At 44.4% G+C, this 15268-nt stretch overlaps 1 protein-coding gene across 1 annotated transcript in view; it reads right to left on the bottom strand.

Annotated features, from left to right (window-relative positions):
- rbms3 (RNA binding motif, single stranded interacting protein) overlaps positions 1–15268 on the bottom strand; it is a 246819-nt gene that overhangs the window by 193819 nt on the left and 37732 nt on the right. The window contains exon 3 of the mRNA XM_053446879.1: positions 912–1142. Within this exon, the coding sequence (XP_053302854.1) occupies positions 912–1142 (231 nt within the window). The remainder of the gene's footprint in view (positions 1–911; positions 1143–15268) is intronic.

Genomic DNA, 15268 nt, shown 5'->3' with positions numbered 1-15268 from the left:
CATTGATGTTGACAAAATGATGCACACACAACAGCTTGAACACACACAAGTAATTTCCGGTTTACTTACTGAGAAGCACCTTTGAATCTGTACCATGATATCGATGGAATAACATAAAAGGAAAGCCATGTGCGACCCGCAGGAATCCAGCACACAATGATGCTTATCACTTCTAAATCCAAACCAATTTCTTCACTAGTTGCATGTAAGTGCTTCAGGGTAATCTCAACATGTTGGCAAAGAGGCCCCTGGAAATGCATGTGGTGCATATGTGAGATTAGGGAACATCAGAGTTTTGTAATGGAAAATAAGCAAACACATTTACAACAGGAAGAAAAACCTTTTCCTGCTTCACGACTGTGACAGGAACAGGACCATAATGAAATAATCGTGTCTGATTTCCAGTCACACCCCAAACGTTACATTAGAAAACCAGATCGCACCAATAAAGTCAAATCAAATGGATTGCAGAACAGCAATTAATTCCAGGGATAATGACAAGGGAAGCTGTCCAAAAGTGTCTCTACCTCAATTAGTCTCTCATTGCGCTGTCGATGCAGAGGATGGATGAAAGAAAACAAATTAAGTTGCAGAGGGGAGAGGGAGAGGGAGCGTGAAAGGAAAAGATAGCGAGAGGAAGCGATATACACAATGGTGGGCTTGAACGAGAAGAGTGTGGGAAAGAGGGAAAGATTAAAGGGAAGCGATAGAAAGGTTGGCGAAGAAAGAGAATCTGCTGAGTGTATAAAAGCTTCCTTGGTAGTGACAGCCATTAACGGGCACCAGAAAGTGATTGATTAGAAATAATAAGCAAGACAGAGAGAGAATTCTTAGAGATGAGAGCGACACACAAGATAGACGAGATTGGAACGTCACGCGTCACCGAGAGAGAGGAACTGTGTTGTACTCACGGCTGTGTGGGCCGAGCAGTAGGCGTAGCTTGTAGACTGATGGTGGTGGTGGTGGTGGTGGTGGTGCGGCTCCTGTTGGTGGGATAGGTAATGCTGCAGACTTGCATGGTTGAAGGAGGGGCCACTCCAGGACCCTTGACCGGCACTGCTACCAGTGGTCCAGTCGGAGGCGAGGTTTGAATTCATGGCAGCTGCCTTGCTGCTGTGGTAACCTCTCACCGCTGCGCTGGGCTAAAGGAAGGACAGAAGTGGAGAGAGGGGACAAGGGGGAAACAGGGGGACGGAAGAGGTTAGCATGGGGCCGAGACAGAGGAGAAGACTGTGAGCGAGTGCAGTGACAAATGTTACCAACAAGAATATCATTAGCATAACTGTGAGCAGCCTGTGCTGCAGCGAGCAGGCACTGACAGCTGACTGGCCGCTCACTGACCTGTATCGAAAGAGAAAGCAGGATGTGGTGTTGATCTCAACTCTCCATACCAGCATCGAGACTGAGCTCACACTTTCTCTTCAGCGTCTCCCCGCTCTTTCTCTCCCAGAACACCAGATGTTGTGAAAACCCCCTTCTGTCACGGTCGACATGCGTCCTCGCTGGTGTGCTGATTGGTTTGATAAGATGCTCGGATTACAGGCTGGCAATGGGCGTCCTGGTGTGGCATTATATATTGGGTATCAACGGGGTCGGGGAAGCGCAGGGGCTGAGTCTGCTGACAGGCCGGCTTACGGCGCTCGCAGATGGGTTACCTGGGCTGTCATAGCCAGTGGAGTACACACAGGAAATAGAGCACAAACGGGACACACATGCCAATCTGTGGCACTCTAACAAGGCAGAGGGTAAATACGGTAATATTAGCTGACTCCGTCTGCACTGACATTTATAGTTTGTTTAAACCTGCATTGGCTTAATAGGATTTTTACAATAGTAAATATATGTTTGAATGATTAGTTATAGCTGGTGGTGCACCATCAGCAAATGGTTTAGTTGTTATCAGTGGTATTATCGTAAGTTTTTGACTGTGTGATATATATATATATATAAAGGACAAAGCAGAAAGTAGAAGAGCATTAAGTCGGGAATGGACCTTAACGAAATGTGAAAACCCATGAAGCTCTGTGTACATTTTGGTTTTTACATCTGGGAGCAACGCACAACAGCGATTTATTCTTTGTAACTCCTCTAATGGCGATGGTTTTAATGGGTTTACCTGCGTATACCTGCAAGATTCTATGTTATAGAGGGAATGATAAACAGCCGCTACATACTGCATCAGGTATAATGATAATTTAAGACTTTTTTTCAAAATATCCCAAACTTCTGTTTCCAACCCAATGAATTATTTCATCTGATCACAAGATTTTACATACAGTACATCACATATCATTTAGCTGACGCCTTTATCCAATGCGACTTAAAATAAGTGGATTCAACTATGAAGGTACAAACACAGAACAAGAATCATGTAGATTAATTGATAGTGTATTTATTTGAAGCTCTGATCCTTTAGCTCCAGTTTTCTCTCCCTCAGAAAAAAACAAAAAGATGACGCATCATAAAGAGCACTCTGCACTGATTCAATGTACATGTGCGAATGGTGTGTGGAGCAAAGACAAACACCATGAATGAAGCACAGCTGTGCATCGCCAGTGAGCATTAACAGTCCCCTTTAGCCCCCGTAGAATTTTCACCGAGGTCAGAGGTCATCCCGCACAGGGGAGACTGCAGCAGAGCGATAGCAGTGTTACAGACTCACAGCTGCCAGAGGGCCAGCCAGTTTGATATTCTTCATCATGAAAGAAGGGGGAGTAAGACAAAGTTCAGCTGAATCTATACAATATATATAACGACCGGTTTTAGAGTTTGTGTTAATATAAAACAGAAGGAGGCAGTTTCCCCCCCCCCCCCGAGTAGGATAAACTAATTTATACAGTACAGTGAAGAGTCCATAGAGGAGCATGAGAGAGGCCCACTGGTGTAATGAAACCACGGGATCTGGGGGAACATGAGACAAATATGTGAAACACCGATTTTTGGAATCACCAGGGTTTGAACAATATAAAAATCTGAAAGTTTTAGCAAGAAGGCAAAAAGTGAGCAAAGCTGCATTTTTTTTTACTTCTGCTCTTGGGAAACTCTCTGGCCTCGACTGAAGCATTTAGTCATTGGGTCAAAATCTGAGGACTGTGTGTGGGCAGGGCACATTGTACTAAAAACACATGAGCATTTACAGCTATGCCTCAGGGATGCAAGTGCTTCGCAAACAGCCTGAACTATTATACGGGCCATGTGAGAGCCAGAAGGGAATGAACAGGCCCAGGAACGGTACATTAAGCTGCCCGGCCACAGCAGCAGCTTAAACACAAGTATTCACCAGTTCACAGAGTTTAAATGCAGCTGCGAGCGATTCAACAACCTCCACTGGTCTTATAAACAAGGACCATTCAGCCAATGATGAGGCATTTGGAGGTGATGCATCTGTGCAAAGGTGTTGTGTTTAAGGCCCCATTAACAGTGTTTACTTCAATGCACATATATTCTGTGGGATAACATGTTCAGGTTGGATTTGTCTGCTGCATGACTGACAAGATATCCGCTCCTTATGTCACAGGTCCTAGCATGAGGGGCGGAGATCTGAGGGTCTCTGCATTCCTCGACTGGAATGCATGATTGGTCCCCAGACTGAGATCCATGTCACCGACTTTCAGCGGCTCGTCAGAGAGCTGCACTCGGCCCATATTTCTTCATTTTATATGAGGGCCAATCGGATCTGGTTACACGTGGCTCTACCTCCTCCGAGGGGGAATGTTTTACATGTAGGCAAACAGATGTATGTGTGTGTTGGCTCATATCTACAAGCATTGGTTTCACTCTTCTATTTATTTATTAAAGGTAAATAATTTGATATGGGCATCATTAACATTTTTCATATTCTGATTTATGTCCTTTGAGTCTTTGTGTGAGGGCCAATTGAACTCTACAGTTTGGAAGAAAACATCTTCGGAAAGTGGAATTCTTTTGAGATTCAAGCCTTGGTTTTCAGGATGTAAGGTTAATTTGAATAATATAAGAACACAAATCTAGAATTTATCTACCTTTGGTCAATTTTTTTGACATTTTGATAAAGAATCGCTACATTTAAAAGCTTTAAAACAACTTATATTTGCATTGTAGTGTAATTGCTTCAGAAGCAACCATTAACATTATTCCAATGCATTCTGAAACCTTTAGAAACGACAGCTTTGACCTGATCCACAGCTGCTTCACACATTAATAACTCCTCCAGCATGTTAACCTTTGAACATAATACAGGGGTGTGGGTTATTTTCTTCATACAGGAGAGTCATTTTGCTCTCCATGAAAGAGAAATGTAAGAACTCCACACCAAGCCAGGGCATTATCAGCCCCATTTATTACTACACATGCAAGTTGAAACGGAATAATTCTTCACTCTCAGATATGACAAAGTGAGGTTGTGGCTCCATTAATACCCGGCGATGAACCAAAGCATATAGCGCCTCTCCTGAGTCCATTCTTCTCTGGTTAAGTGATTTCCTTCCCTCTCGCCCAGGTGACACTGCGCGGTTGAAAGTGTCGGGAGATAGCCGCCGGTGAATTAGAGAACTCTTGTGCGTCCCGCTCCTCGTATGGAAGCGGTTTCGTTCCATAATGTGCTGCACTAGAGGGAATCAAACTGTGAGTCACGTCGAGCTCGGCTGAAATTAGAAGGTGCAGAAAGGTGGGTTTTCGAGTCCGCGGGTGAAATCTGTTTTCATTTACATAACTAATGCATATTTGTCATTATAATAAATTCCAGGGAATTCCAGAGAACCTTTACCTCTCTTTCTGAACACGGTTAATTCAATCTAACTTGGTTGTGGTAACAATGGACGGGTCACGTTCCAGTTCTTTCAGGAGGGAGTGAACAAAGTCAAACTGGTCAGATGTTTTCTGAGCTGCAGAGAAGAAAAACACTGTTTCCTCCTCCACATTTCTCTGAGAACACTGTGTGACCCCATAACTATGATGAAACCTCCCCATGAGGTTCCCTCCGAGGAATAATATGGTCACACTTAACACTTACTTGCTTTCCAGGAAATATTTCTACCATGAAATCTATAACATAATAGAACAAACACAAGCCCCGGTGTGAGATGTTGAGGAAGCAAACTGCGGTCTATTGCCGAGACATCAGATTGCTTTTGTATTACAGATTTTTTTCTAGCAGGAATACACTTTTTTTATTGCTCTCTGTGAAAATTCTACAGTGTTATGGTTTCCTCTAGGTATATTGACTTTCTCGGAGGATGAATCAAACACCCTAAGGCAACAGTTTGTTATTTTTTTCCCTGACAAGTTATCTAATTTTATCTAAGGTGTAACCTTACTCTCAAGGTGTACGACTAAGCATCATGACTAATAGTCCCATGTCTCTGATCTTTTGTTTGCTCCTTTCTTCATGCATTTAATAACTCGGTGCTCCTGCTCTGTTATCATCTGAATGTCCTCAAGGCATCGTGCCCCCGCAGCTGTTGGTTGATACATGGGTGCTGCAAGGCACGAATGGTGATTTCCCACAACATGGATCCCAATCAATATGTCCTGGTTTCCTGTTGGCCGAGGCTGTCCTTCATCTTTGCTCGTCCCCCTTTTCCCCCAAAGAGACTGGAGTGCTGCCCAAAGGAGCCATTTTCCTCTCAGTGTCATCTTAATTTCCCCGTTTCATACGACGCACATGCAGAATAACGCAACAACCTCCTGTGCAGTGGCGCAAAACGGAATCTCACTCAACAACCTATTAAATGATCAAAAATGAGGTCCTTACAACGTGGCAACAAAACCAGCAAATACCCAAGTGCCAATGCCTTTTTGAATTGACGGTTGAAACTAATGGTTTAAGGGAGAGAGGCTTTACCACGTGGACCAGGAAAGTCATCCCAGATGGCATTAGTTAGGGGATATTGTCTTCTAGAGGGTCCTCCACGCCTGGTTGCTCTGTTTGGCCGGCTATGAAAGAGATGCAGCTTTTCCTTTGGCATCTCTGATGACTGACTTCCTGGAGGCTGTGTTGCATGAAATGGCCTCCTCTGTACCAGTCGTCCCTCTTTGCCAATCCTCATCCCCTCACACAAGTCACCTTTCGACTGCCAAGCACGCAGGGTTCCACTGTCACTGCTGGCAAAATGCAGCAAACATAGGTGTGACAGTCCCTGGGGGGGGTTACCGGCAGTTCCACCTACATTCCCAGATGGCATCTCTGTTCAGCCATCCTCAACCGCTCTACAACGCTCATGGACCGAGATCAAGCATAACCAAGGCAACCCGGTCACGGAGCATGTCTGGATCTTGGCACGTGACAAGTCTGACAGGTTTCAGGATGCTCTCATCTGAAAGAGGGAAGTGGGAGTACAAGCGAGGAGCCCCCCCCCTCGGGCCTCCACGCTCACTAGCACCAGGGCAAAGCCAACACCACACATTCTTTTGCTGCGTCTCTCTTTTTCTCTTGACTTCTTCTCGTAGCGCTCAAAGAAAACACCTTGACGATTTAAAATGAGAGCGTGCAGAGGGACATCGAGTAGGTGGGATACAAGGCAACTGGGTCAGAGGGTGACATTATACCCAGGTTGGCCGACAGCTACTCATACCCGCGGTTCAGGACTGTCCTTTGGGTCAGCGTTGCTAAGTTTAGAGTGTGGGGTCCACTGTTAACGTTCTGTGGAATCTCTTTTGACTGGAGTCCCTTTACAATCTGCCGTGACCGTGCCTCTTCAGAGTTGTTGCTCTGGTCTCGGGAGATGAACATGATGTACTTAACCATAAGTCATGCTCTGTTTATGATTTCAAGGAACGACATGGCACAACACTCTGTTTATAGATTGCAGCTCATAGTAGACGGTATTTGCTTTCTGTTTTCATACCAGATGCTGCTCTGAGTCTTTTGCTGGTGCTGAAAGAAGGGCGTAGTGTGTGAAGTGGAGGTGTGGATTGGGAGTAGAGGGGGGACAAAGAGAGGATAAAGGACGGAAGGAAATACATTGACTGAGCCTGTCTTTGACCTATGCGAATCTTCACCGAACAATAATATGACCCCCCGACACCTGGAGTTGTAAGTAAACCTCAAAAGTTTCTGGGTCTGTTATCGTTCTCTCCAAATATTTTCCTTGGTCTGACACATGTTTATGGTCTGATGAACCGTGAGCCCGGGGGCTGCTGCTGCTGCGAAGACCCAAACCTGCATCTCGCCATCTATTGCAAATAAACGGAATAACACGACGGGGTGAGGGTTGTGGAGTGTGTGTGGGGGGGGGGGGGGGGGGGTCAGACGAACAGTCTAACTCACTTTATTGAAGCGTCCTGACTTCGATAACCAGGAAACCACTAAAGTACTCGGTGCTCGCTTTCCCACTGCCTTCTGTCGATCTCCCACTACGCTTGGACTAACAAGAAGAAGAGGCATCCAGGGGACATAAACATTTACACAGGGGTACTTCGGGGGGGGGGGAATGAAGGCCTAATTCTGCAGAGGGGGAAAGTGCTGATATTCTGATTTCAACCAAGGGGATAGAAAGGCAGTTTTTTTCTAATCAATCATAGGGTTTACTTCGATTAATGGACAGAACATTTATTTCTATCACTTTCTTTAACATTGTGAGAAAAGAGCATTTTTTGACATTTGCACCAATTTCCCAGGGAATAATCCACTGACCTTGATGGAAGTACAGGTAAAAGTTAAGGCACCAGTCTAGTTTTCCTTGGGGTATATTTTGGACTGATAACCATTGACAGATTTTTAGAACAGGAAAATCAATGTATGTGCATCACACTCGATTTTTCTAGTTGTCTGAAATGGACATAAACTGCACTGTTGTACTGTTGAACACCACGGACACCAATGTGTTGTCTTCACTTATTAAGGCTGTGTGAAATTGTATTGGCAATTTACTACTGGACTTAAGTTTCAGTAGTTTATCACTTAATCAAACTAAGAGAAAACTGTAAAAAAATCTTCCATTTACTCTAATAAATAAGAATACCTGATATCTGTGTGTGTATATGTGTGTGTGTGTGTGTGTGTGTGTGTGTTTGTGTTTGAATGACAATAATCTAGGATGTAATGCACAGTACTTTGCCTGAGAAAGGCTGTTAATGTCTGCGGCTGAGCGATGATTACAGCCGTTTATCCACTGGGGCTGGAGAGCTGTGTCTGAGTGGCTCACACACACCAGGACCAATGTTTCCTCACTGACATTTCAGTCCTCTCCTTATGTATGCTTTTTATACACCCACCTCTGTGGCTCCATCACTTTGTCTGTTCACCTCGCTCCATCACTGTCTCCCTCCGTCGCTCTCTCTCTTTGTCTTAGCATGTCCTTCCACCTCTCACTCTCTGCCTAACGCTCTCCCTCTCCATCCAACGCTCTGTACGCCGTGGGGATGATGGTAATCTCTGATTGCTCGAGGCCTCTGAGGCCCGCTCACTAAAAATCCAAGTGTTATTTTGAGGTCTGTGCCATTAAAACAACACCTACATGATGCAGAAATAGCCAAACACGGTCACTTAAGTAACAACAGGTCTGTATGGATGGCGTCAGCAGTGGTAAAAGACTACAGGACATATGTAAAGTCTTCTTAATAAGCACTTCACCTATTAGCAACACTTATCAACTAAAATCATACAATAATTCAAAGGTAATTTGTTGCTATCCAGGCTAATTACTGTAACGATCTTGTAGCTGTGGGTGGCTAATTTGGTTAAGGTGCTTTTCTAGATCATATTACTCAGACTATTGTTCAATATTCATGCACATAAGCTACGTAGAATCACAAAATGCAGGATGGTGGATTAGAAGGATAGAATCCACAGATGTAGTCCTGCAGCAGGACATGGCAGCGCTGAAACTTGGACTTGTGTCCCTGCAGCTCCAAGTCAGAGGAAGGGAAGCGGAGAGGGGGAGTAAGATGAGAGGACATGGCTTTGAGGTGACGTAGAGTCTTCCATGGCAGCCTGTTTGTTTGTCAGAGGCTGTTTGAGCCGCTCCGTATCTGTGAGTGCTTAATGTCTGTTTGACAGAAAGAGGGAGAGAGAGAAAGAGAGAGAGAAAGAATGAAAGAAAGAAAGAAATGTCTTTGTTTTTCCAAACGTCCAATGACAAGGCCAATGCAAAGTATCTTCCCACCACCACACACACCCCCACCCCCCTACTTCTGCAGTGTCCTTGGATCTGTGCTCTCTCTCCAGATGGGCTTGTGTTGCTGCAGCACCTCTCAGAATGACGTGGACCCCAGCTGCTGCTGCTGCTATTTTCTAGACCCGAACCCCCTTTTTCATCTAAAATAAAAACCTGATACCAATATTCAAACGTGCACATCTGTCCCGCATCTGGTACTAAGGCTGTTGCCTTTTATTCAAAATTCAAGCGTGGAGGATCTTCACATCCGATCTGTAATGACCTTTTTCAGACCATCTGAAGCAGTTTGCATCGTGATCCAGCCGAGGCCGCTAATCCAGTAGTGTTACGTTGTTTTGCCAAGAAAATCGCAACACCAACGAATCTGAGAAGCAGCCTGTGTTTCGTGCTCTTAACCGTAGACTCCAAAGTAACTAACGGCAGCCTGAAAGGAGCAGGATCAAAAGAAGAAGAGAAAAGGCGTTTTCCATCCTACAGCCACTCTCTCCTCCTCTCAGGCTTGAAAATATCTCCTGTGCTTTGTCATTTCTGTCTGCTCCCTGCGGAGCCTGGAAATTAAGAATTAAGACAAGAGCCCAAGAAAACTGAGCAAGTTGCAACCAAGTCGGAGAACACTGCGGTGCTCCAATAACAACACTTCTTGATAAAAGTCTATTTTCTCTGCACACTGTCTCCACACAATGTTATCATTTTCTTTAAATTCAATAAAGTCTTCTCTCCCCGCTTCAATGAAAAATGTATGGTTTTGACACGAGCACAGTTGTGTTCGAGCCGCCTCCTGCAGGATGACTTGCTGAAAAGCTGTGCCGCTGAGAGACGCCGTTATGAACACCTTTATTAAACTTTGGAGTTTTGTTTTGATTTCCACAAAGGAAGAAAAAAAGACAATTACGCGCTAAGTAAAGAAGACTGATTTGTTTTTTTTGGGTGTGTGTGTAAAGAGTTGGATCAAGTTTTAATAACTATTTGCGTAGGTTTGTCCTCGTTGATCACGAGGGGAAAAAAACTTCTAGGACACGCGCAAACCTCTTTTTCATGCACCTCAAGTATTTGCAGCTTTGGGTGCAAACGAGGAAGTGGCCGTGAGGCTCAGGCAAAGAAAACATCGGAGAAACATTGACCTCAGATATTTGGGAAGAATGTGAGAAGGCCAGCTTTTCATATTAAAATACAATGGTTAGCACGGAATGTAGTAAACCTGACAATGAAGAGAGCCACATAAGTGTTTACACTCTTATTCGTTGGAAGATTTTCCAGTGAATGCATCTCAACCTCAGAAAACTACTAAGGAAAATGCTAATTTAATCTGAATCTGTTTCAATTGCACTAGCATTTATCTCTTTATACTAATATCCCTCAGTTTCTAGGGTGCAAATTGAAAATATGAATGAATACAGCTGAAGGGCAACACACCTATTGTCATATTATAAGTGAACATTGATATGTTATATATATATATATATATATATATAGCATCACCATGAACACCTTTGGAGTGGAACATTATTTCACAGAATGTCATATCTCATGTTCTGCCTCCTGCTCGGTTATCTGTCCATATCTCTCCTTCAACGCAGGAATGACAGGATGTAAGGGACTGCAGTGAAGAACAGAGTGACCCCCCCCCCCCCCCACACACACACACATACTCTCCCTACCAGTGGAGCATGGCAGGGTACGCATGTGGAGTCATGACCACATTCCAACTCTTCTCCAGACCAACACAGGGACATGTTAGAACAGTGGCTCCTGGCCCCCCTGTGAAAATCAGACCGCCATACTCTCTCTGTTGTGAAAGGAATGTGATAGTGATGGTGGCACTGGATAAGGAAGCACCACCTCTTTTTTTTTTTTTTTACAAATGCTCCACATGTCTGAGGGAGGGAATTTGCTTTTTGACAATCTGATCGGGAGAAAGAGCTCAGACATTTAGAAGTGCAGGTTTAATAAAACTTAAGGGATCTTTTTCAAAAAATGTATTTAAAAAGACCTAAAACCACACTTAGTAGAGCACATACCTCCCCTTTAAATTCTGCTGCACACATTCATAGGTATCAGTCCTGTTAATATGCCTTATTTTGTTCCTTAGGATCCTTGAATTATTCCTTGGGAAAACAGTTAAAATGTGGAAGGGAAATGTTCCAGGCTTTGTCCGTCTGTCTGGATCATCCCCAAAATGGAATGGGTCCTTTCTTGGCCCACATCCCATCATTCCAACAAGTATCATGGAAACCAGTTCAGTATTTTGTGCGTAATCCTGCTGGAAAACAAATGAATAAACAAACAAACAGACGGGGAAGGAAAACACAACCTCCTTGGCAGAGGAGACAAAGTCTTGCAGAGAATATAAACTCAGATCTTCTGTGATTTTTCACACATTAAGCTTTAAAAGGCACAAATCCCACTAAACATTTGTGGAAGATGCAGCTAAAAGCCTTAAAAGCACTAATGCCAGGGAGTAGCAGTGGCACTTGTGTGAATTCGGTAATTAATTAAGTTAATTAATTGCAAAGCACTCGTGTGCCAGCCCTGCAGTGATGGAGTGCACGGTGAATATTTGCTGCCGGTGGCCTCGGTGATAGTGCTCTGTAGCAGGAGCGTGGTGGCTTCCTGCCTGCTGCCACACTCATGACAACGTGCTGCTCTGGAACAGCTAACGACAGGGTGCCATGCACATCACGCACAGTCGCTACCACAAAAATCACAGAGGTCGGGGAGGATAAATCGGAGGCAAGTTACAAGAGATGCACATTATCATCACAGCAGAGGGATGAAATGTATAGACTGCAGCTTGTGTGCAACATCCAGGCCAGTGGCTGAGTAGCAGGTTTATGCAAAAGCTTTATCAAGATGTGTTTTAACGTCCATCACTGTAATAATTAGACCTCGACACACATTCTGAAAAACAATGATGTTTAAACACATGAATACATTGTTGGGTAAGATGTTAAAAGTCAAATATTGCTTCTGTTGGCAAAGGTTGTATCTGATTGTGATTCCTTAGAAGACAAACCCTTGTTCGACATACATTTCTGTTCAGCACATCGTGTTCTGCATTATCAGCTGTTTGATAGATCATGTAAAGGGAGCATAATGTCATGCACAGTGAGGGGAAAGGACTCACTTTCTGCTCCAGTCATCATTTCTCAGGGGCCAAGTCACTTGCCGCACACATCGCCAACATTCAGCAAATGGTCAAACCAACAGTAAATCAGAAACCATCAGGGAGGGCCCGCTCAGGAACACAGAACCAGCTCCAGAAACGTTATGATTTATAATCGTCTGACGCATCAATCGCTTTAATTTAACCAGAGACCCGGTAGAAAGCTTCCCAATCCAAACTGCGAGTCTTCCCAAAGTTTCAAGGGTCTCATGAAACTATCATTTGGGGTTGTGGTTTATGTTTGGTGGTCAAAAAGTTTTCACTGGCGAGATGCATTTCACTGCACTGCACAACACAAATCCTCCAGCACACTGCAGCACGAGTCCTCTGGGGGCTGAGAGGGGTATGCAGGCAGCTGGAGATGAAGAATCACTACCTCCACGATTCACACCCTGCTTTTTTTTATAGCCTCTCAAGCTGTGAAAGAGCAGAAGCCGTAGCAGGGTAAGGAGTTGATGCTCAGGTGTGAATGAACGCATGTGTGCAGACCACGCATGTGCACAAAGTAACATGAAATACTCCTGTAAGTCGTTTGACTCAAAAACACTTCAGAGTTTTTCTTGTTTTCCCGTCTCATCTCATCATGTCTCTGAACAGATCAATGAGGGTAGCTTCATTAGACAGCTGTGGTATGGAAATGAAGCCACAAGGTAAAGGAGGTGACATGATATAGACAACACAATCAAGTGAAGCGAAAACTGGAACCTTGTGTGCTATCTGTGAAATTACCATAAAAGACACAAAAACACCAGGCAAAAAAATATTGTGTTTCCCATACATCGATATATTTTTGGCAGCCTACCACAATATCAACATTGACCGCTTCATATTGATTTTCTATGTTTCAAATGGGTAAAATCCTATTTGGTTGTGGAGCTGCATGCAGCACATTGATTCTCTCAGCAGCTTCTTGCCCTCTCTTCTTGTCTTTCTCTATCCCTCACTCACTCACATTAGGGCTGTCACTCTTTCCGCCCGAAAATCAAGTTTGAGCGCATTTGACGTGACACGCAATTCGTTCGAATGTAGTCCAATGCCCACACCCCACCCCCCACGCAGTCAGACGAGGTCGGACACGTCAAGTCGCTCCACTCGTCTGCGGAGCCTCCCACGCCGCCTGACTCGGGTGAAACGCTAACAGGCGAGCCCGCAGACTTGTTGTCTTTAAAGAGTGACACAGTTGCATGGTGCAAAGTCGCCGTCATCGATGAAGAACACAAAACACATCGACAAACGTCTTCACAGTTTCTCTGGTGTCGTGATTGTTTAGCATGGTACTGTTTTATTTAAGCCACAGGGCCAACATTGATTCTGCGGTATTGGATGAACAAACTCAGATTCTGTTTAAGGGAATAACTCCTTGACAGGTCAGGGGCTGCTATTTTACAAGGAAGTTCAGAGAGGGGGCGAGAAACCGCATCGCCAAAAAATCCAGCATGCCTTCAGCTCTGGAATGTGACCTTACGTGGCCAAATCACTTAACAGAGCGAGGCCCGAGAGTGCATTCACTTGGATCCTGGAAGCACCAGTATGGTTTTTACTAAACATGTCCACTAGAAGGTCATTTCCCAGGGCCACAGAGCCTCACAAGGCCGGCAACCAGAGCTCTCCATCGCAGGAGGCGCTCCCCCTGAAGGCCATAGGTCAGACAGACCAGGACAGGCTACGGTGGTGTTAGGCATTCAAGCTAAAGGCTGAGGTCATGACATGAGGAAACCCAAGACTTCCATCTGATCTTCCCGAGCATAAATGTTCATGGTCCCCAAGAAAGTGCTTCAGCAACAGAGAGAGCAGTGTAAACATCATGAATCATTAAAGACGATGATAGTAAACGGGGTCGGGTCAGGGAAGAAGGCGAGGAAAAGGGCAGCAGTTTATTTTTATCTCTGAAATTGGAGAGAAATCGATGATCAGAAGCTAATTAAAAAATAACAGATGAGGGAAGGTAACTACACATCCTCTGGGTTTTATAAAAATAAGGTTGAAGGTTGAGACTTATACAGCAGCAAAGGCACATTAGGCCTTGACAGACCCAGTGACTATCCGACAGACAGAAGTGAAGTCAGAGGACAGCTGTATTGGACACAGCTATGAACATTAGCCTCCCATACAGCTGTGAAGCCCATGACAGGTTGAGGGAGACGACTAAGGACGACAGGGACGCCTAATGTGACTTTCATTAACGATATGCTACAGGCCGGTGGCTGAGACAGGCCAAGCCCAAATTGAAAAGTGCTGAAGCATAACTGTGTCGGATGCCCAGTTTCCCAGACCCCTAGGCTGACTGAATTCCTGCCTCACCCAGTGGAAGAATCCCTGAGCTTTGCTTATTCCCGTATCGAGCAAGTGGGTCGTGGCCGCTCGGGTTTCTGACTGACCTGCCATGAACCGCCACTGTCATGTGAGTAAATCTAACTGTCAAAATAGGTCATTTTCAATTGAGGTTGGTTTTGAAGGCACATTATCATCATATCACAATCTCTTAAACATACGACCTTGATCCGCCATCTGAAGTGAGAGCTTTCGGTCAAATCTTGAAATGCCATGTTGCCTAGGATCTTTTCTGTTTATATTAAAACATCTTTATATTATAAGCTTACTCTTTGAGGGTCAAGGTGGAGCTAATCTAAGCTAACATTGGACCAGTCTATCACAGAGACTGAGTAATAAACTACAATTCATACTTATACAATTACACCTATAGGAAATTCAGAGTCTCTACTTCACAAAAACCTGCCCGTCTTTGGACTGTGGGAGGAAACCAGTAGATGCAGGCCCAGGGCGAAAGTGCAAACTCAGCCGACCACCTCAGACCCATTGTCCCACTACACCACTGTATCGCTAACACAAATTTATATATCTGGGTTATGTGTTAAAACCTATGTTCTAGGGATTCGTTATACTCAGTAATATGTTGTTTATACATTGGCAAGCTGTAATTGTATTGATATGGTATAATCATGTTAATGTTTCAGAAAGTGTTGTGTTTTTGATACTCTTAAGAGTTTTA

The sequence above is a fragment of the Pleuronectes platessa genome, chromosome 18 (genome assembly GCF_947347685.1).
Source record: "Pleuronectes platessa chromosome 18, fPlePla1.1, whole genome shotgun sequence".
In the NCBI taxonomy this organism is placed as follows: Eukaryota; Metazoa; Chordata; class Actinopteri; order Pleuronectiformes; family Pleuronectidae; genus Pleuronectes; species Pleuronectes platessa.
The sequence above is the reverse complement of the archived record's forward strand: the minus strand, read 5'-3'. Positions and strand labels throughout refer to the sequence as shown.